General features: G+C 37.8%; 1 protein-coding gene across 1 annotated transcript in view; it reads right to left on the minus strand.

Moving 5' to 3' along the window:
* Positions 1-24,227, minus strand: part of LOC103690071 (interaptin-like) — a 280,698-nt gene that overhangs the window by 66,407 nt on the left and 190,064 nt on the right. The window contains exons 58-63 of the mRNA XM_087591928.1: positions 22,191-22,264; positions 21,707-21,800; positions 15,522-15,589; positions 15,040-15,133; positions 7,992-8,065; positions 7,507-7,600 (exon numbers count right to left, since the gene is read on the minus strand). Of these exons, the coding sequence (XP_087448054.1) occupies positions 7,507-7,600; positions 7,992-8,065; positions 15,040-15,133; positions 15,522-15,589; positions 21,707-21,800; positions 22,191-22,264 (498 nt within the window). The remainder of the gene's footprint in view (positions 1-7,506; positions 7,601-7,991; positions 8,066-15,039; positions 15,134-15,521; positions 15,590-21,706; positions 21,801-22,190; positions 22,265-24,227) is intronic.

The raw sequence follows: 24,227 nt of genomic DNA on the forward strand, positions 1-24,227 counted from the left end.
TTGACAAAATATAACACCCCTTCATGATAAAAGTCCTGGAAAGAATAGCAATTCAAGGCCCATACCTAAACATAGTAAAAGCCATATACAGCAAACCAGTTGCTAACATTAAACTAAATGGAGAGAAACTTGAAGCAATCCCACTAAAATCAGGGACTAGACAAGGCTGCCCACTCTCTCCCTACTTATTCAATACACTTCTTGAAGTTCTAGCCAGAGCAATCAGACAACAAAAGGAGGTCAAGGGGATACAGATCAGAAAAGAAGAAGTCAAAATATCACTATTTGCAGATGATATGATAGTATATTTAAGTGATCCCAAAAGTTCCACCAGAGAACTACTAAAGCTGATAAACAACTTCAGCAAAGTGGCTGGGTATAAAATTAACTCAAATAAATCAGTAGCCTTCCTCTACACAAAAGAGAAACAAGCCGAGAAAGAAATTAGGGAAACGACACCCTTCATAATAGACCCAAATAATATAAAGTACCTCGGTGTGACTTTAACCAAGCAAGTAAAAGATTTGTACAATAAGAACTTCAAGACACTGAAGAAAGAAATTGAAGAAGACCTCAAAAGATGGAAAGATCTCCCATGCTCATGGATTGGCAGGATTAATATAGTAAAAATGGCCATTTTACCAAAAGCGATCTACAGATTCAATGCAATCCCCATCAAAATACCAATCTAATTCTTCAAAGAGTTAGACAGAACAATTTGCAAATTCATCTGGAATAACAAAAAACCCAGGATAGCTAAAACTATCCTCAACAATAAAAGGACTTCAGGGGGAATCACTATCCCTGAACTCAAGCAGTATTACAGAGCAATAGTGATAAAAACTGCATGGTATTGGTACAGAGACAGACAGATAGACCAATGGAATAGAATTGAAGACCCAGAAATGAACCCACACACCTATGGTCACTTGATTTTTGACAAAGGAGCCAAAACCATCCAATGGAAAAAAGATAGCATTTTCAGCAAATGGTGCTGGTTCAACTGGAGGTCAACATGTAGAAGAATGCAGATCGATCCATGCTTATCACCCTGTACAAAGCTTAAGTCCAAGTGGATCAAGGACCTCCACATCAAACCAGACACACTCAAACTAATAGAAGAAAAACTAGGGAAGCATCTGGAACACATGGGCACTGGAAAAAATTTCCTGAACAAAACACCAATGGCTTATGCTCTAAGATCAAGAATCGACAAATGGGATCTCATAACACTGCAAAGCTTCTGTAAGGCAAAGGACACTGTGGTTAGGACAAAACGGCAACCAACAGATTGGGAAAAGATCTTCAGCAATCCTACAACAGATAGAGGCCTTATATCCAAAATATACAAGGAACTCAAGAAGTTAGACCGCAGGGAGACAAATAACCCTATTAAAAAATGGGGTTCAGAGCTAAACAAAGAATTCACAGCTGAGGAATGCCGAATGGCTGAGAAACACCTAAAGAAATGTTCAACATCTTTAGTCATAAGGGAAATGCAAATCAAAACAACCCTGAGATTTCACCTCACACCAGTGCGATTGGCTAAGATCAAAAACTCAGGTGACAGCAGATGCTGGCGAGGATGTGGAGAAAGAGGAACACTCCTCCATTGTTGGTGGGGTTGTAGACTGGTACAACCATTCTGGAAATCAGTCTGGAGGTTCCTCAGAAAATTGGACATTGAACTGCCTGAGGATCCAGCTATACCTCTCTTGGGCATATACCCAAAAGATGCCCTAACATATAAAAAGGACACGTGCTCTACTATGTTCACAGTAGCCTTATTTATAATAGCCAGAAGCTGGAAAGAACCCAGATGCCCTTCAACAGAGGAATGGATACAGAAAATGTGGTACATCTATACAATGGAATATTACTCAGGTATCAAAAACAATGACTTTATGAAATTCGTAGGCAAATGTTTCGAACTGGAAAATATCTTCCTGAGTGAGGTAACCCAATCACAGAGAAACACACATGGCATGCACTCATTGATAAGTGGCTATTAGCCCAAATGCTTGAATTACCCTAGATGCCTAGAACAAATGAAACTCAAGACGGATGATCAAAATGTGAATGCTTCACTCCTTCTTTAAAAGGGGAACAAGAATACCCTTGGCAGGGAAGAGAGAGGCAAAGATTAAAACAGAGACTGAAGGAACACCCACTCAGAGCCTGCCCCACATGTGGCCCATACATATACAGCCACCCAATTAGACAAGATGGATGAAGCAAAGAAGTGCAGACCGACAGGAGCCGGATGTAGATCGCTCCTGAGAGACACAGCCAGAATACAGCAAATACAGAGGCGAATGCCAGCAGCAAACCACTGGACTGAGAATAGGACCCCCGTTGAAGGAATCAGAGAAAGAACTGGAAGAGCTTGAAGGGGCTAGAGACCCCATATGTACAACAATGCCAAGCAACCAGAGCTTCCAGGGACTAAGCCACTACCTAAAGACTATACATGGACTGACCCTGGACTTTACCTCATAGGTTGCAATGAATATCCTAGTAAGAGCACCAGTGGAAGGGGAAGCCCTGGGTCCTGCTAAGCCTGAACCCCCACTGAACTAGACTGTTGGGGGGAGGGCGGCAATGGGGGAGGGTGGGGAGGGGAACACCCATAAGGAAGGGGAGGGGGGAGGGGGATGTTTGCCGGAAACCAGGAAAGGGCATAACACTCGAAATGTATATAAGGAATACTCAAGTTAATAAAAAAAATACACAAATGCCAGCCCAAGTTACTATATCCAGCAAAACGTTGAATTAACATAGATGGATAAACCAAGATACTCCATGACAAAACCAAATTTACACAATATCTTTCTACAAATCAGGGGCTTCAAAGGATAATAGATGGAAGACTCCAACACAAAGAAAGAAACTACACTGTACAGAAAGCAAGAATATAACTTCCTTGCAATGAAACCAAAAGAGACACAAAAAACCATAATCCCACCTCTAACAATGAAAACAAGAGGAAGCAACAATCACTATTTTTTAATATCTCTCAACATCAATGGACTTAATTCACCAATAAAAAGACATAGACTAACAGAATGGAAACATAAAGAGGACCCACCATTTTGCTGTATGCAGGAAAAACACCTCAGAGACAAAGACAGACATTAAATCAGAGTAAATGGCTGGAGAAAATTTTCCAAGCAAATGGCCTGAAGAAATAATATGGAGTTGGCATTCTAATATCAAATAAAATTGACTTTCAACCAAAAGGCATTAAAAAATATAAGGGAGGACACTTCATATTCATCAAAGGAAAAAATCCACCAAAGGAACCCTCAATCCTAAATATCTATGCTCCAAATGAAAGGGCAACTACATTCATAAAAGAAACCTTACTAAAGCTCAAAGCACACATTATACCTCACACAATAATTGTAGGAGATTTCAACACCCCACTCTCATCAACGGACAGATCATGAAAACAGATATTAAACAGAGACATAGAAAAACTAACAAGTTATTAACCAAATGGATTTAACAGATATTTATAGAACACTCCATCCTAAAACAAAAGGATATATCTTCTTGTCAGCACCTAATGGAACCTACTAAAAAATTGACCTTATAAATGGTCACAAAACAGGCCTCAACAGATATAGGAAGATAGAAATAATCCCATGCGTGCTATCGGATCACAATGCACTAAGACTGGTCTTCAATAACAAGAGTAATAACAGAAAGCCCACATATACAAGGAAGGTGAACAATGTTCGTCACAATGACAACTTGATCAAAAGAAATAAATTGACAAATTAAAGACTTCTAATATCATGAAAATAAAAATAAAAATTGCCAAATTTATGGAACACAATGAAAGAGGTATTAAGGGGAAAACACATAGCACTGAGTGGCTGCAAAAAGAAACAGGAGACAGAAGATGTGCCAAAACCACACAAAGACCGAACAAACAAAGAGAACTTCAGACCATTTTCCCTTATGAATATTGACACAAAAATATTCTACAAAATTTGTGGAAACCAAAAACAAGAACACATCAAAACAATCATTCAACATGATCAAGTAGGCTTCATCCCAGGGATGCAGGCATGATTTAATATATGAAAATCCATCAATGTAATCCACTATATAAGCAAAGTAAAAGATAAGAAACACATGGTCATTTCATTAGATGCTGAGAAAGCATTTGACAAAATTAAAAACCTCTTCATGATAAAAGTCCTGGAAAGATCAGGAATACAAGGTCCACATCTAAACATAGTAAAATCAATACACAACAAACCAGTAGATAACATCAAACTAAATGGAAAGAAAGTAGAAGCAATCCCACTAAAATTAGGGACTAGAAAAAGACTTCCCACTCACTACTTCTTCAATATAGTACTCCAAGTCCTAGCCAGAGAAATCAGACAGCAAAGGAGGTCACAGGGATACAAATTGGAAAGAAAGAAAACAAAATATCACTATTTGCAGATGATATGATGGTGTACTTCAGCAACCCCAAAAGTTCCACCAGAGAACTACTTAACCCAATAAAAAACTTCAGCATTATCAAGCAGCGGGATATAAAATTAACTTAAACAAATCAGTAGCCTTCCTCTACTCAAAGGATAAACAGACTGAGAAAGAAATTAAGGAAATGGGCTGGGGATTTAGATCAGTGGTAGAGCGCTTACCTAGGAAGCGCAAGGCCCTGGGTTCGGTCCCCAGCTCCGAAAAAAAGAACCAAAAAAAAAAAAAAAGAAATTAAGGAAATGACTCCCTTCACAATAGTCCAAAGTATTATAAAATATACTGGTGTGACTTTAAACAGGCCAGTGAAAGATCTGTATGACAAGAACTTTAAGTCTCTGAAGAAAAAAACTGAGGAAGATCTCAGAAGATGAAAAGATCTTCCATGCTCATGAATTGGCAGGATTAATATAGTAAAGATGGCCATTTTACCAAAAGCAATCTACAGATTAAATGCAATCCCCATCAAAACTCCATCTCGATTCTTCGTAGAGATAGAAAACACAATTTGCACATTCATTTGGAATAACAAAAAACCCAGGTTAGCAAAAACTATACGCAACAATAAAAGAACTTCTGGGGGAATCACGATCCCCTACCTCAAGCTGTATTACAGAGGAACAGTTCTAAAATGTGAATGGTATTGGTACAGAGACAGGCAGGTAGATCAGTGGAACAGAATTGAAGACCCAGAAATGAACCCACATGGCTATGATCACTTGATCTTTGACAAAGGAGATAAAACCATGCAATGGAAAAATGATAAGGTTTTCAACAAAGGGTGCTGGTTCAACTGGTGGTCAGCATGTAAAAGAATGCAAATCAATCCATTTTTATCACCATGTACAAAGCTTAAGTCCAAGTAAAAAAGGACCTCCGCATCAAACTAGATACCCTCAAAGTAATAGAAGAAAAAGTGGGGAAGAGTCTTGAACACATGGGCACTGGGGAAATTTTCCTAAACAAAACAGCAATGGCTCATGCTCTATCAAGAATCAACAAAAGGGACCTCATAAAACTGCAAAGCTTTTGCAAAGCAAAAGACACTGTCATTAGGACAAAATGGCAAACAACAGATTGGGAAAAGGTCTTTACCAATCTTACATCTGATGGAGTGCTAATATACAAAAATACAATGACCTCCTGAAGTTGACTTCAATGTGCCAAACAACCATATTAAAAATGGAGTACAGAGATAAACAAAACATTCTCAGCTGAGGAATATCGAATGGCCAAAAAGCACATAAAGAAATGTTCAACTTCCTTCCTCATCAGTGAAATGCAAATCAAATCAACCCTGAGATTCCACCTCAGACCAGTCAGAATGGCTAAGACCAAAAATTCAGGTGACAGCAGATGCTTGTGAGGATGTGGAGAAAGATGAACACTCCTCCAATGTTGGTGAGACCGCAAACTCGTTCAACCACTCTGGAAATCAGTCTGGAGGTTCGTCAGAAAATTGGATATTCCACTACCTGAGGACACAGCTATATATCTCTCTTGGGCATCTACACAAAAGATGCTTTAACATACAACAAGGACACATGCTCCACTGTGTTCATAGCAGCCTTATTTATAGTAACCAGAAGCTGGAAAGAACCCAGATGCCCTTCAACAGAGGAATGGATTCAAAAAATGTGGTACATCTACACAATGGAGTATTACTCAGTTATGAAAAACAATGACTTCATGAAATTCATTGGCAAATGAATGGAGCTAGAAAATATCCTGAGTGAGTTTACACAATCACAGAGAAACACACTTCTCTTGCACTCACTGATAAGTGGATATTAGCCAAAAAGCTCGAATTCGCCAAGATGCAATCCACAGCCACAGGGAAGTCAAGAAGAAGGATGACCAAAATGAGGATGCTCCCACTACTTCTTAAAAGGGGGGGAATAATCCATAGGAAAGGATATGCAAGCAGAGTTTAGAGCACTGACTCAAAGAACGGCCCTTCAAAGCCTGCCCCACATGTGGCACAATTATATACAGTAACCAAAACTACATAAGAAGGATGAAGTTAGAAAAGGCATGCTGAAAGGGACCAGATATAGGTCTCTCCTGAGAGAGACATCCAGAGAATGTCCAATACAGAGGTCACTGCTAGCAGCAAACCACTGAACTGAGAATATGGCACCATTGCGGGGAGTCCAGTGAAATATTAAAAGACTTGAAGAAGCTTGCAAATACATAAAAACAACAATGCCAATCAACCAGAGCTTCCCCTGACTAAACCACTACACAAAGACTATACATGGACTGACCCAGGGCTCCAATTGCATATCTAGCAAAAAATAGACTTGTTGGGGCACCAGGGGAAGGGGAAGCCTTGGTTCTGCCGAGGTTGGACCACCAGTGCAGTGGAGTATGAAAGGAGGGCAATAATGGGGCTCTACAGTGTTCACTACCCTATGGTGATGAGGGAGTGGTGGGAATATGTGCTTATCCACAGGAAACTAAAAAGCTGAATAAGGTTTGAAATGTATGTAAAGAAATATATCTAATAAAAAAACAAAAACAAAAGAATTGATTAAAAACTATTCCTACAGGTGAGTTTCCCAAATAGATAACATCAGTTTTAAATTTATTAGAGACTCAACAAAATATATGTATATTCATGTATATTTCAGATGGGCAAGATAGCTTCATGGGTATAGGTGGTTGATACCAAGCCTCCCTGTTGATTACAGTTCATTCCCAGGAACGCACACAGTGTGACGAAAGAACTAAGTTCCACACATTGTTGTCTCTCTTCCGTTGTCACTAGGGCAGTCACATGACAATACACACAAATGATTAGCTAAATCTAATTTGTAAAATGTATCATTTCAAAATTGTGAAATTTATTTATTCTTTCGTTTGTGTTCACTGGAGTTTTGCACATATGTTTGCAGAGTTAATATGCCTGCTGTTTCTCTTGAGATATTTCTCATGGTGCCTGAAATATTACTATACAGCCCTACTTGAAAAAGAAAAATGGTATTCTGAATACACCTCACTTACCCCACATGTACCATCCAAGGTCATCTGAGGCTGTTCTAAATCTTCTGTTTGACATTCTTTATTAACCTTTAGCTGCAGAAAGTCACGTTTCAATCTGAAAACCATATTGTAAAATAATTTGGCTCACAGATAAATTAAACACAACAGAGAGCTCCTGAAATATTTAGATACTTTTCTAAAATTATTCAAGTGAATGGCTTGGTAACCAACATTTTTCTGGCTGTGCAATGTTATCCACACAGCAAGTTTTGAGATAAGGTTAAAAGTATGCATTTCTATGTCTGTGCATGTGGTAAATGAACATATAAAGCATGCATACTGCTGAACCCCAACCCAGCATGCAGGTCCATAATTCAAACAACTTCAGCAGGAACTTCTCAATGACACCAGAAAGGACTCTTATCAGAAATGCTATGACTTCATCTTGTACTGCTTATTTCCTTTATGGGCTCTCAATTTCCTTGCCATATTGCTTTCCATTGTACCTCTCTAGCCGCTCCAGCATGTCCTCTTCTCTACTTGCAGCACCTTTTCGGGACTGGGATCTAAACTCCTGGGCCTAAATGGAAGATAAATGTGTTAGTCATAGTCAAAAACATGCTGTGCAATCCTGCAGTTCTGCAGTCCTGCACTATGCTCAATTCTCTCAGGAAATATGAAAGTTTCTTCCCTTCCATGTATTTACAGTGACTCTGTGGAAACTGTAGTCAACAGCTGTTACAATAGGACTCTCATAGCCATAAAGCCTAAAATGAGGATAGCTGGCAATTCTAATATGAAAATAAATTGCACTTTTTCACAATTAAATTTTATCTGTTTCTGAAATTGCAATAATGGGCCAAATGGGAGAAATGGTAAACTACATAAGGTACTAATTTATATGATTATATCTCAGGGAACACTTCACGAAATATGAAGTGAATATTACTTATATTAGTATATGTTACATATTAGGATGTCTCGAAGAATAAATTACTACTGTGTTCTTTAGGAAATTATGACCCCTAAGCATGTTTTACTAAATGCTATTTGAAGATAAATAACATCAAGATAGGTAAGCAATTTGTCTCATCACATGTGTATCTACATTTGGAGAATATCTTCCCTTATATGCAAAAAACCAAGGTAAAATAAGTGCTACATTGTTCTGGGGAGAGGAGGGCTGTTTGTTTTTGTGTTTATCTGTTTGTTTGTTTTTTAGTTTGTTTGAGACAAGGTTTTTTGGTGAATCCCTGGCTACATGGAACTATTTCTGTAGACAAGCCTTGCCCCAAACTCAGAGATCTGTCAGACTTCAATGCATGTGCAATGAGCCAAAGCTCAAAAGCTAACTTGTTTTACAGGGAATACCATTGAGAAAAAACACAATAAGTCATAATATTGAGAAATATATCCAGATGTAGAACCATTGATGCACAATTCCTGAAAAAGAAGGCCAAATTAGTAAATGCTGCATTAAACTGTGGGTTTTTTTTTTTTTTTGCTCCTCCACGTGTAGCAGATAGGAGTAAGTTTACTTCACTTGTTGTTATTCATGTAACTTTTTAGAAAACATGCTTTTTTCCATCGATGGCTTTTCCTTGTTTTTGAATACTGTACTCAAAGGATTTTTTTTTATTAACTTGAGTATTTCTTATTTACATTTCGAGTGTTATTCCCTTTCCGGGCAAACATCGCCCTAATCCCTCCCCCTCCCCTTCTTTATGGGTGTTCCGCTCCCCACTCCCCCCCCCCCATTGCTGCCCTCCTCCCAACAATCTAGTTCACTGGGGGTTCAGTCTTAGCAGGACCCAGGGCTTCCCCTTCCACTGGTGCTCTTAGTAGGATATTCATTGCTTCCTATGAGGTCAGAGTACAGGGTCAGTCCATGTATAGTCTTTAGGTAGTGGCTTAGTCCCTGGAAGCTCTGGTTGCTTGGCATTATTGTTCATAAGGGGTCTCGAGCCCCTTCGAGCTCTTCCAGTTCTTTCTCTGATTCCTTCAACAGGGGTCCTATTCTCAGTTCAGTGGTTTGCTGCTGGCATTCGCCTCTGTATTCTGGCTGTGTCTCTCAGGAGAGATCTACATCTGGCTCCTGTCGGCCTGCACTTCTTTGCTTCATCCATCTTGTCTAATTGGATGGCTGTATATGTATGGGCCACATGTGGGGCAGGCTCTGAAGGTGTTCCTTCAGTCTCTGTTTTAATCTTTCCCTCTCTCTTCCCTGCCAAGGGTATTCTTGTTCCCCTCTTAAAGGAGGAGTGAAGCATTCACATTTTGATCATCCGTCTTGAGTTTCACTTGTTCTAGGCACCCTGAGTGAGGTAACCCAATCACAGAAAAACACACATGGTATGCACTCATTGATAAGTGGCTATTAGCCCAAATGCTTGAATTACCCTTGATACCTAGGATTTTTCTTAAGGTTCAGAGTATAAATATTCTGATGATCTGACTAACCGATGAGACTTTACTGGTTCATACCACAAGGGGTAGCTGTTAATCTACGAAGTCAGGACTGCTCCCTCAAGCTCAGAGAACAATCATGAAAAGTGTGGTTAAGGAATTTTGCTGCATGCAGGAAACACACCTCAGTGACAAAGATAGACACTACCTCAGAATAAGTGGCTGGAAAAAAACATTCCAAGCAAATGTCCCGAAGGAAAAAGCTGGAGTAGCCATCCTAACATCAAACAAAATTGACTTTCAACCAAAAGTCATTAAAAAAGATCAGGAAGGACACTTCATATTCATCAAAGGAAAAATCCACCAAGATGAACTCTCAATCCTAAATATCAATGCTCCAAATGCAAGGGCATTTACATTCATCAAACCAACCTTACTAAAGCTCAAAGCACACATTGCAAATCACATGAAAATAGTAGAAGATTTTAACACCCACTCTCATCACTAGACAGATCATGGAAACTGAAATTATACAGAGACATAGAGAAACTAACAGGAGTTATAAACCGAATGCATTTAACAGATATTTATAGAACATTTCATTTTAAAACAAAAGGATATACCTTCTTTTCAGCACCTAATGGAACCTCCTCCAAATTTGACCATATAAATGGCCACAGAACAGCCCTCAACATATACAGGAAGATAGAAATTATCCCATGCATCCTAAAAGAACAGCATGCATTAGACTGGTCTTCATAACAACAATAATGACAGAAAGCCCACATATAAATGGAAGTTTAACAATGCTCTCCTCAAAGACAATTTGGTCATGGAAAACATAAAGAAATTAAAGACTTCTTAGAACTTAATGAATTTGAACATACAACATTAGCAAACTTCTGGAACACAATGAAAGCAGTACTAAGAGGAAAACTCATAGCTCTGAGAGCCTGCAAAAAGAAACAGGAGAGAGCAGATATCAGAACCTTGACAGCACACTTATAAGCTCTCGAACTAAAAGAAATAAATAAACCCAGGAGGAATAGAAGGCAGTAAATAATCAAACTCAGCGCTGAAATCAACCAAGTAGAAATGAAAAAGATTGTATAAGGAATCAACAAAACGAGGAGCTGGTTCTTTGAGAAAATCAACAAATAGATAAAGACTAAATAGACTAAACAGAAGTCACAGAGAGTGTATCAAAATTAACAAACTCAGGAATGAAAAGGGAAACATAACAACAGAATCTGATGAAATTAAAAAAATCATCAGATACTACTACAAAACCATATACTCAACAAAACGGGAAAATCTTGAGGAAATGGACAATTTTCTACACAGATACCAGGTACCAAAGTTAAATCAGGAAGAAATAACCCATCTAAACAGCCGCATAACTCCTAAAGAAATAGAAGCAGTTATTAAAAATCTCCCAAACAAAAAGAGCCCAGGTCCAGATGGGATCATTGTAGAATTCTCTCAGACCTTCATAGAAGACCTCATACAAATACTGTCCAAACTATTCCACAAAAGAGAAACAGATTGAGCACTAACAAATTCCTTCTTTGAAGCCACAAGTACTCTTTTGCCAAAACCACACAATGACCCAACAAAGAAAGAGAACTTCAGACCAATTTCCCTTAGGAATATTGACACGAAAATATTCAACAAAATTCATGGAACCCAAAAACAAGAACATGTCAAAACAATCATTCGTCATGATGAAGTAGGCTTCATCCGAGGGATACATGGATGGTTTAATATACGAAAATCCATCAATGTTATCTGCTATACAAACAGTGTCAAAGATAAGAACCACATGGTCATTTCATTAGATGCTGAGAAAGCATTTGACAAACTTCAAAACCTCTTCATGATAAAAGTCCTGGAAAGATCAGGAATAAAAGGTCCATATCTAAACATAGCAAAAGCAAAACACAGCAAACCAGTAGATAACATCAAAGTAAATGGAGAGAAACTAGATGAAATCCCACTGAAATTAGGGACTAGAAAAAGACTTCCCACTCACAACTTCTTTAATATAGTACTCGAAGTCCTAGACAGAGCAATCAGAGAGGAAAAGGAGGTCAATGGGATACAAATTGGAAAGGAAGAAAACAAAATATCATATTTGCAGATGATATGATGGTGTACTTCTGCAACCCCATACGTTCCACAGGAGAACTACTTAACCCAAAACAACTTCAGCATTATCAACTGTTGGGACATAAATTTAACTTAAAAAATCAGGGGGCTGGGGATTTAGCTCAGTGGTAGAGCGCTTACCTAGGAAGCGCAAGGCCCTGGGTTCGGTCCCCAGCTCCGAAAAAAAGAACCAAAAAAAAAAAAATCAGTAGCCTTCCTCTACTCAAAGGATAAACAGGCTGAGAAAGAAATTAAGGAAATGATACCCTTCACAAAATTCAAAATAGTATAAAATAGATTGGTGTGACTTTAAACAGGCAAGTGAAAAATATGTATGACAATATCTTCAAGTCTCTGAAGAAAGAAATTGAGGAAGATCTCAGAAGATAGAAAGAACTTCCATGCTCGTGAATTGGCAGGATTAATATAGTAAAGATGGCCATTTTGCCAAAAGCAATCTACAGATTAAATGCAATCCCCATCAAAACTCCAACTTGATTCTTTGTACAGATACAAAGAACAATTTGCAAATTCATTTGGAATAACAAAAAAAGCAGGATAGTAAAAACTCTACTCAACAATGAAAGAATTTCTGGGGGAATCACGAACCCCTACCTGAAGCTGTATTGCAGAGCAACAGTTATAAAATGTGTATGGTATTAGTACAGAGAAAGGCAGGTAAATCAGTGGAACAGAATTGAAGACCCAGAAATGAACCCCATAGCTATGATCACTTGATCTTTGACAAAGGAGATTAAAACCATGCAATGGAAAACTGATAGCATTTCCAACAAAGGGTGCTGGTTCAACTGGTGGTCAGCATGTAGAAGAATGCAAATCAATCCATTTTTATGACCATGTACAAAGCTTAAGTAGATAAAGATCTCCACATCAAACTAATAAAAGAAAAAGTGGGGAAGAGTCTTGAACACATGGGCACTGCGGAAGACTTCCTGAACAAAACAACAATGGCTCATGCTCTATGGTCAAGAATCAACAAAAGGGACCTCATAAAACTGCAAAGCCTTTGGAAAGCAAAAGATACTGTCGTTAGGACAAAATGGCAAACAACAGATTGGGAAAAGATCTTTACCAATGTTACAACTGATAGAGGGCTAATATCCAAAATATACAAAGAACTCAAGAAGTCAGACTCCAGAGAGCCAAATAACCATATTAAAAATGGAGTACAGAGATAAACAAAACATTCTCAGCTGAGAAATATCGAAGGGCCAAAAAGCACCTAAAGAAATGTTCAACTTCCTTCCTCATCAGGGAAATGCAAATCGAATCAACCCTGAGATTCCACCTCAGACATGTCAGAATGGCTAAGTTCAAAAACTCCAGTGACAGCAGAGGCTGGTGAGGATATGGAGAAAGAGGAAAACTCCTCTAATATTCGACAGACTGCAAACTGGTTTAACCACTCTGGGAATCAATCTGGAGGTTTGTCAGAAAATTGGATATTCCACTACCTGAGGACCCAGCTATATATCTCTCTTGGGCATTTACACAAAAGATGCTCTAACATACAACAAATACACATGCTCAAGTGTGTTCATAGCAGCCTTATTTATAATAGCCAGAAGCTGGAAAGAACCCAGATGCCTTTCAACAGAGGAATGGATTCCAAAAATGTGGTACATCTACACATGGAGTACTACTCAACTATGAAAATCAATGACTTCATGAAATTCATAGGCAAATGGATGGAACTAGAAAATATCATGCTGAGTGAGTTTACACAATCACAGAGAAACACACTTCTTGCACTTCTTGCACTCATTGATAAGTGGATATTAGCCAAAAAGCTAGAATTACCCAAGATGCAATCTACAGGCCACCAGAAGCTCAAGAAGGATGACCAAATGAGGATGCTCCCACTCCTTCTTAAAAGGGGGGAAATAATCCATTGGAAGGGATATGCAAGAAAAGTATAGAGCAGTGACTCAAATAATAGCCCTTCAAAGCCTGCCACACATGTGCCCAATTATATACAGCTACCAAAACTACATAAGATTGATGAACATAGACAATGCATGCTGGAAGGGACCAAATATAGGTCTCCCATGAGACACATCCAGAGCATGTCCAATACAGAGGTCAATGCTAGCAGGAAACCACTGAACTGAGAATATGGCACCCTTGGGGGAGTCAGAGGAAGTATTGAAAGAGTTGAAGAAGCTTGCAACCAAATGAAAACAACAATGCCAACCAACCAGAGCTTCCAGGGACTAAACCACTACATACAGACTATACGTAGACTGACTGAGGGCTCCAACTGCATATCTAGCAAAGAATAGACTTGTTGGGGCACCAGGGGAAGGGGAAGCCCTTGGTACTGCCAAGGTTGGACCCCCAGTGCAATGGAGTATGGAGGGGGGCAGTAAGGGGTCTATAGTGTTCACTACCAGGTGGGGGTGAGGGAGGGGAGGGAATGGGTGCTTATGGACAGGAACCTGGGAAGCAGAATAAGGTTTGAAATGTATGTAAAGAAATATATCTAATAAAAAAACAAAAAATTAATTAAAAAAATCATCCCTATGGGGGAAGTTCACAAATAGAAAACATCAGTGTTAAATTATTAGAGATTCAACAAAAGATATGTATATGTATGTATATTTCAGACAGACAAGATAGCTTCATGGGTTTAGGTGGTTGACACCAAGCCTCCCTATTGATCAGAGCTCATTCCCAGGAACACAGACAGTGTGAGGAAAGAACCAAATTCCATAAGTTGTTGTCTCTCTTCCATTGTCACTAGGGCAGTCATGTGACAATACACACAAATGATTAGCTAAATCTAATTTGTAAAAAGTATCATTTCGAAATTGTGAAATTTATTCATTCTTTCATTTGTGTTCACTGGAGTTTTGCACATATGTTTGCAGAGTTAATACGCCTGCTGTTGGTCTTGAGATATTTCTCATGGTGCCTGAAATATTACTATACAGCCCTACTTGAAAAAGAAAAATGGTATTCTGAATACAACTCACTTACCCAACTTGTACTACCCAAGGTCATCTGAGGCTGTTTTAATTCTTCTATTTGACATTCTGTTTTAACCTTTAGCTGCAGAAAGTCACGTTTCAATCTGAAAACCATATTGTAAAATAATTAGGCTCACAGATAAATTAAACACAACAGAACTCCTGAAAATTTTAGATACTTTTCTAAAATTATTCAAGTGAATGGCTTGGTAACCATCATTTTTCTGGCTGTGCAATAATATCCACACAGCAAGTTTTGAGATAAGGTTAAAAGTATGCATTTCTACTTCTGTGCATGTGGTCATTGAACATATGAAGCATGCATACTGCTGAACTCCAACCCAGCATGCAGGTCCATAATTTAAACAACTTCAGCAGGAACTTCTCAATGACACCAGAAAGGACTCTTATCAGAAATGTTATGACTTCATTTTGTACTGCTATTTCCTTTATGGGCATTCAATTTCCTTGCCATATTGCTTTCCACTGTACCTCTCTAGCTGCTCCAGCATGTCCTCTTCTCTACTTGCAGCATCTTTTCGTGACTGGGAGCTAAGCGTCTGGGCATAAATGGAAGATAAATATGTTAGTCATAGTCCAAAACATGCTGTGCAATCCTGCAGTTCTGCAGTCCTGTACTATGCTCAATTCTCTCAGGAAATATGAAAGTGTCTTCCCTTCCATGTATTTACTATGACTCTGTGGAAACTGTAGTCAACAGCTGTTACAATAGGACTCTCATAGCCATAAAGCCTAAAATGAAGATAGCTGGCAATTCTAATATCAAAATAAATTGTGCTTTTTAACAATTAAATTTTATCTGTTTCTGAAATTGCAATAATGGGCCAAATGGGGAGAAATGGCAAACTACATAAGGTAATAATTTATACGATTATATCTCAGGAAACACTTCACTGACTATGAAGTGAATATGACTTATACTAATATATGTTACATATTAGGATGTCTCGAAGAATAAATTACTACTGTGTTCTTTAGGAAATTATTACCCCTAAGCATGTTTTACTAAATGCTATTTGAAGATAAATAACATCAAGATAGGTAAGTAATTTGTCTCATCACATGTGTATCGATCGACGTGTGGAGAATATCTTCTCTTATATGCGAAAAGCAAGGTAAAATAAGTGCTACATTATGTTGGGGATAGGCGGGCTGTTTGTTTTTGTTTGTTTATCTGTTTGTTTGTTTGTTTGTTTTTTGGTTTGTTTGAGACCAGATTTTTTAGTGAGTCCATGGCTGAATGGAACTATTTCTAAATGACGAGGTTTGCCCCAAATTCAGAGATCTGTCAGTCTTCAATGCCTGTGTAATGAGACAAAGGGCTATGTCAGCACATCTGCTCAAAAGCTAAGTTGCGTTACAGAGAAAACCATTGGGAAAAAACACGATAAGTCATAATATTGAGAGAAATATCCAGATATAGAACCATTGATGCACAAGGCCAAATTAGTAAGTGCTCCATAACACTTTTTTTTTTTGCTCCTCCACGTGTAGCAGATAGGAGTAAGTTTAATTCACTTGTTGTTATTCAGGTACATTTTTAGAAAACATCGATGGCTTTTCCTTGTTATTGAATACTGTACTCATAGGATTGTTCTTAACTTTCAGAGTATAAAGAGTCTGATGATCTGACTAATCCATGAGACTTTACTAGTTCACACCACCAGGGGTAGCTGTTAATCTAGGAAGTCAGGACTGCTCCCTCAAGCTCAGAGACAATCAGAAAAACTAGGGTTAAGGAATTTTGCTGCATGCAGGAAACACACCTCAATGAAAAAGACAGACATTATCTCAGGATAAATGGCTGAAAACAACTTTCCAAGCAAATGGCCAGAAGAAAGAAGCTGGAGTAGCCTTCCTAACATCAAACAATATTGACTTTCAACCAAAAGTCATTAAAAAAGATCAGGAAGAACACTTCATATTCATCAAAGGAAAAATCCACCAAGATGAGTTCTCAATCCTAAATATCAATTCTCCAAATGCAAGGGCATTTACATTCATCAAACCAACCTTACTAAAGCTCAAAGCACACATTGCACATCACATGAAAATAGTAGGAGATTTTAATACCCACTATAATCTCTAGACAGATCATGGAAACTGAAATTATACAGAGACATAAAGAAACTAACAGAAGTTAGAAACCAAATGCATTTAACAGATATTTATAGAACATTCCATCCTAAAAGAAAAGGGTAGAACTTCTTCTCAGCACCTAATGGAACCTCCTCCAAAATTGACCATATAATTGGCTGCAAACAGTCCTCAACAGATAAAGGAAGATAGAAGTGATCCCATGCATCCTAAAAGAACAGCATGCACTAAGACTGGCCTTCATAACAACAATAATGAGAGAAAGCCGACATATACATGGAAGTTTAACAATGCTCTCCTCAAAGACAATTTAGTCAAGGAAAACATAAAGATAAATTAAAGACTTCTTAGAACTTAATGAATATGAAGGTACAACATTCACAAACTTATGGAACACAATGAAAGCTGTACTAAGAGGAAAACTCATAGCTTTGAGAGCCTGCAAAAGGAAACAGGAGAGAGCAGATGTCAAAACCTTGACAGCACACCTAAAAGCTCTAGAACTAAAAGAAATAAATAAACCCAAGAGGAGTAGAAGGCAGGAAATAATCAAACTCAGCGCTGAAATCAACCAAGTAGAAATGAAAAAGACTATATAAGGAATAAATAAAACCAGGAGCTGGTTCTTTGAGAAAAATCAACAAATAGATGAAGCCTTAGCCACAGTAAACAGAGGTCACAGAGAGTGTAACTAAATTAACAAACTCAGAAATGAAAAGGGAGACATAACAACAGAATCTGAAGAAATTAACAAATCATCAGATCCTAGTACAAAACCCTATAGTCAACAAAACAGGAAAATCTTGAGGAAATGGACAATTTTCTACATAGATACCAGGTACCAAAGTTAATCAGGAAGAAATAAACCAGCTAAACATCCCCATAACTTCAAAAGAAATAGAAGCAGTTATTAAAAGTCTCCCAAACAAAAAGAGCTCAGGTCCAAATTGGATCAGTGCAGATTTCTATCAGACCTTCATAGAAGACCTCATACAAATACTGTCCAAACTATTCCATAAAATAGAAAGAGATGGAGCACTACCAAATTCCATCTATGAAGCCACAAGTACTCTCTTGCCAAAACCACACAAAGACCCAACAACAAAGAGAACTTCAGACCAATTTCCCCTTATGAATATTGACACGAAAATATTCAACAAAATTCTTGGAAACTGAAAATAAAAACACACCAAAACAGTCATTCATCATGATCAAATAGGCTTCATCCCAGGGATGCATGGATGGTTTAATATACGAAGATCCATCAATGTTATCTGCTATACAAACAGTGTCAAAGATAAGAACCACATGGTCATTTCATTAGATGCTGAGAAAGCATTTGACAAAATTAAAAACCTCTTCATGATAAAAGTCCTGGAAAGATCAGGAATATAAGGTCCATATCTAAACATAGTAAAAGCAAAACACAACAAACCAGTAGAGAATCAAACTAAATGGAGAGAAACTAGAAGCAATCCCACTAAAATTAGGGATGAAAAAAAGACTTCCCACTCACTCCTTCTTCAATATTGTACTTGCAGTCCTAGCCAGAGCAATCAGACAGCCAAAGGAGGTCAAAGGGATACAAATTGGAAAGGAAGAAAACAAAATATCACTATTTCCAGATGATATGATGGTGTACTTCACCAACCCCAAAAGTTCCACAAGAAAACTACTTAACTCAATAAAAACCTTCAACATTATTAAGGTTTGGGATATAAAATTAACTTAAACAATCAGTACCCTTCCACTACTCAAAGATAAACAGGCTGTGAAAGAAATTAAGAAAATTACATGCCTCACAATAGCCCAACAAAACAGTATAGAATAGATTGGTGTGACTTTAAACAGGCAAGTGAAAGATGTGTATGACAATATCTTCAAGTCTCTGAAGAAAGAAATTGAGGAAGACCTCAGAAGATGGAAAGATCTTCCATGCTCATGAATTGTCAGGATTAATATAGTAAAGATGGCCACTTTGCCAAAAGGAATCTATGATGAAATGCAATCCCCATCAAAACTCCAACTCGATTCTTCATAGAGATAGAAAGAGCAATTTGCAAATTCATTTGGAATGACAAAAAAACCCAGGACAGCAAAAACTATACGCAACAATAAAAGAACTTCTGGGGGAATCACGATCCCCTACCTCAAGCTGTATTGCAGAGCAACAGTTATAAAATGTGAATGGTATTGGTACAGAGACAGGCAGGTAGATCAGTGGAACAGAATTGAAGACCCAGAAATGAACCCACAAAGCAATGATCACCTGATCTTTGACAAAGGAACTAAAACCATACAATGGAAAACTGATAGCATTTTCAACAAAGGATCCTGGTTCAATTGGCAGTCAGCATGCAGAAGAATGCAAATCAATCCATTTTTATCACCATGTACAAAGCTTAAGTCCAAGTAGATAAAGGACCTCCACATCAAACTAACAGAAGAAAAAGTGTGGAAGAGTCTGGAACACATAGGCACTGGGGGAAATTTCCTGAAAAAAAAAATCAAAGTCTCATGGTCTAAGATCAGGAATCAACAAAAGGGACCTCATAAAACTGCAAGGGTTTTGCAAAGCAAAAGACACTGTCATTAGGACAAAATGGCAAACAACAGATTGGGAAAAGTTCGTTACGAATCTTACATCTGATAAAGGGCTATATCCAAAATATCCAAAGAACTCAAGAACTTAGACTCCCGAGAGCCAAATAACCATATTAAAAATGAAGTACAGAAATAAACAAAATATTCTCAGCTGAGAAATATTAAATGGCCAAAAAGCACATAAAGAAATGTTCAACTTCCTTCCACATCAGGGAAATGCAAATCAAATCAACCCTGAGATTTCACCTCAGACCAGTCAGTATGGGTAAGATCAAAAACTCAGGTGACAGCAGATGCTGGAGAGGATGTGGAGAAAGAGAAACACTCCTCCAATGTTGGTGAGACTGCAAACTGGTTCAACCACTCTGGAAATCAGTCTGGAGGTTCCTCAGAAAATTGGATATTCTACTACCTGTGGACCAAGCTATATATCTCTCTTGGGCATTTACACAAAAGATACTCTAACATACCACAATGACCCATGTTCTACTGTTTTCATAACAGCATTATTTATAATATCCAGAAGCTGGAAAGAACCCAGATGCCCTTCAACAGAGGAATGGATTCAAAATATGTAGTACATCTACACAATGGAGTACTACTCAGCTATGAAAAACAATGACTTCATGAAATTCATGGACAAATGGATGGAACTAGAAAATATCATCCTGAGTGAGTTTACACAATCACAGAAAAACAGACTTCTCTTACACTCACTGATAAGTGGATATTAGCCAAAAAGCTAGAATTACCCAAGAAGCTAGAATTACCCAAGATACAATCCACAGGCCACAGGAAGAACAAGAAGAAGGATGACCAAAATGGAGATGCTCCCACTCCTTAAAAGGTGGGAAATAATCCATAGGAAGGGATATGCAAGCAAAGTTTAGAGCAGTGACTCAAAGAACGGCCCTTCAATGCCTACCCCAGATGTTGCCCAATTATATACAGCCACCAAAACTACATAAGAATGATGAAGTTAGAAAAGGCATGCTGAAAGGGACCGATATAGGTCTCTTCTGAGAGAGATGTCAAGAGCATTTCCAATACAGAGGTCACTGCTAGCAGCAAACCACTGAACTGAGAATATGGCATCCTTGGGGGGAGTCAGAGGAAGTATTGAAAGAGTTGAAGAAGCTTGCAACCAAATGAAAACAACATGCCAACCAACCAGAGCTTCCAGGGACTAAACCACTACATACAGACTATATGTAGACTGACTGAGGGCTCCAACTGCATATCTAGCAAAGAATAGACTTGTTGGGGCACCAGGGGAAGGGGAAGCCCTTGGTACTGCCAAGGTTGGACCCCCAGTGCAATGGAGTATGGAGGGGGCAATAAGGGGTCTATAGTGTTCACTACCCGGTGGGGGTGAGGGAGGGGAGGGAATGGGTGCTTATGGACAGGAAACTGGGAAGCAGAATAAGGTTTGAAATGTAAGTAAAGAAATATACCTAATAAAAAATAAAAACAAAAATTAATTAAAAAAAGCATTCCTATAGGTGAGTTTCACAAGTAGATGACATCAGTTTTAAAATTATTAGAGATTCAATAAAATATATGTATATGTATGTATATTTCAGATGGACAACATAGCTTCCTGGGTATAGGTGGTTGATACCAAGCCTCCCTGTTGATTACAGTTTATTCTCAGGAACATACACAGTGTGAGGAAAGAACCAAGTTCCACAAGGTGTTATCTTTCCTCCATACTCACTAGGGCAGTCATGTGACAATACACACAAATGATTAGCTAAATCTAATTTGTTAAATGTACATTTCAAAATTGTGAAATTTATTCATTGTTTCATTTGTGTTCACTTGAGTTTTGCACATATGTTTTCAGAGTGAATATACCTGCTGTTGGTCTTGAGACATTTCTCATGGTGCCTGAAATGTTACTATACAGCCCCACTTGAAAAAGAAAAATGGTATTCTGAATACAACTCACTTACCCAACTTGTACCACCCAAAGTCATCTGAGGCTGTTTTAATTCTTCTGTTTGACATTCTTTTGTAACTTTTAGCTGCAGAAAGTCATGTTTCGATCTGAAAATCATATTGTAAAATAATTAGGCTCACAGATAAATTAAACACAACAGAACTCCTTAAATATTTAGATACTTTTCTACAATTATTCAAGTGAATGGCTTGGTAACCATAAATTTTCTGGCTGTGCAATGTTGTCCACACAGCAAGTTTTGAGATAAGGTTAAAAGTATGCATTTCTACTTTTGTGCATGTGTTCAATGAACATATGAAGCTTGCATAGTGGTGAACATCAACCCAGCATGCAGTTACATAATTCAAACAACTTCAGGCAAGAACTTTTCAACGCCACCAGAAAGGACTCTTATCAGAAATGCTATGACTTCATCTTGTATTGCTTATTTCCTTTATGGCCTCTCAATTTCCTGGCCATATTGGTTTTCATTGTACCTCTCTAGCTGCTCCAGCATGTCCTCTTCTCTACTTGCAGCATCTGTTCGTGACTGGGTTCTAAACTTCTGGGCCTAAATGGAAGATAAATATGTTAGTTGTAGTCCAAAACATGCTGTGCAATCCTGCAATTCTGCAGTCCTGCACTATGCTCAAATATGAAATATGAAATATCAAATAGGAAATATGAAAGTTTCTTCCCTTCCATATATTTACTATGACTCTGTGGAAACTGTAGTCAACAGCTGTTACAATAGGACTCTCATAGCCATAAAGCCTAAAATGAAGATAGCTGGCAATTCTAATATCAAAATAAATTGTGCTATTTAACAATTAAATTTTATCTGTTACTGAAATTGCAATAATGGGCCAAATGGGGAGAAAGGCTGAACTACATAAGGAGACAATTTATACAATTATATCTCCGGAAACACTTCACTGTCTATGGAGTGTATATGACTTCTCTTAGTATATATATGTCACATATTAAGATGTCTCCAAGAATAAATTAGTACTGTGTTCTTTAGTAAATTATGACCACTAAGTATGTTTTACTAAGCTATTTGAAGATACATAATATCAAGATAGGTAAGTAATTTGTCTCATCACATGTGTATCTACCTGTGGAGAATATCTTCTCTTATATGCAAAATAACAAGGTAAAATAAGTGCTACATTATTTTGGGGATAGGAGGGCTGTTTGGTTTTGTTTTTTTATCTGTTTATCTGTTTGTTTGTTTTTGGTTTGTTTGAGACAAGATTTTTTGGTGAATCCCTGGCTGAACGGAACTATTTCTGTAGACGAGGCTTGCCCCAAATTCAGAGATCTGTCAGTCTTCTATGCCAGTGTAATGAGTCAAAGGCTGCGTCAGCACATCTGCTCAAAAGCTAAGCTGTGTTACAGAGAAAACCATTGGGAAAAAATACGATAATTCATGATATTGAGAGAAATATCCAGATGTAGAACCATTGTTGTACAATTTCTGAAAAATAAGGCCAAATTAGTAAATGCTGCATTAAACCATGGTTTGTTGCCCCTCCACGTGTAACAGATAGGAGTAAGTTTACTTCACATGTTATTATTCATGTACCTTTTTGGAAAACATGCTTTTTTCCATCTATGAATTTTCCTTGTAATTGAATACTGTTCTCATAGGATATACATACAGAATATAAATACTCTGTTGATTGGAATAATAAATGAGACTTTACTAGTTCACACCATCAGGGGTAGCTGTTAATCTAGGAAGTCAGGACTGCTCCCTCAAGCTCAGAGAACAATCAGGAAAACTAGGGTTAAGGAATTTTGCTGCATGCAGGAAACACACCTCAGTGACAAAGACAGACACTACCTCAGAATAAGTGGCTGGAAAACAAATTTCCAAGCAAATGGCCTAAAGAAACAAGCTGGAGTAGCCATCCTAACATCAAAGAAAATTGACTTTCAACCCAAAGTCATTAAAAATTATCAGGAATGACACTTCATATTCATCAAAGGAAAAATCCACCAAGATGAATTCTAAATCCTAAATATCAATGCTCCAAATGCAAGGGCCTTTATATTCATCAAAAAACCCTACTAAAGCTCAAAACACACATTGTACATCACATGAAAACAGTAGATTTAAACATCCGATGCTCATCACTAGACAGATCATGGAACCATAAATTATACAGATATAGAGAAACTAACAGAAGTTATAAACCAAATGCATTTAACAGATATTTATAGAACATTCCATCCTAAAACAAAAGGATAGACCTTCTTCTCAGCACCTAGTGGAACCTACTCCAAAACTGACCATATAATTGGCTGCAAAACAGTCCTCAACAAATACAGGAAGATAGAAGTGATCCCATGCATCCTAAAAGAACAGCATGCAATAAGACTGGTCATCATAACAACAATAATGAGAGAAAGCCAACATATACATTGAAGTTTAACAATGCTCTCCTCTATGACAACTTGGTCAAGGAAAACATAAAGAAAGAGATTAAAGAATTCTTACAACTTAATGAATATGAAGGTACAACATT

This window comes from Rattus norvegicus, chromosome 17 (assembly GCF_021556685.1).
Source record: "Rattus norvegicus strain SHRSP/BbbUtx chromosome 17, alternate assembly SHRSP_T2T, whole genome shotgun sequence".
In the NCBI taxonomy this organism is placed as follows: Eukaryota; Metazoa; Chordata; class Mammalia; order Rodentia; family Muridae; genus Rattus; species Rattus norvegicus.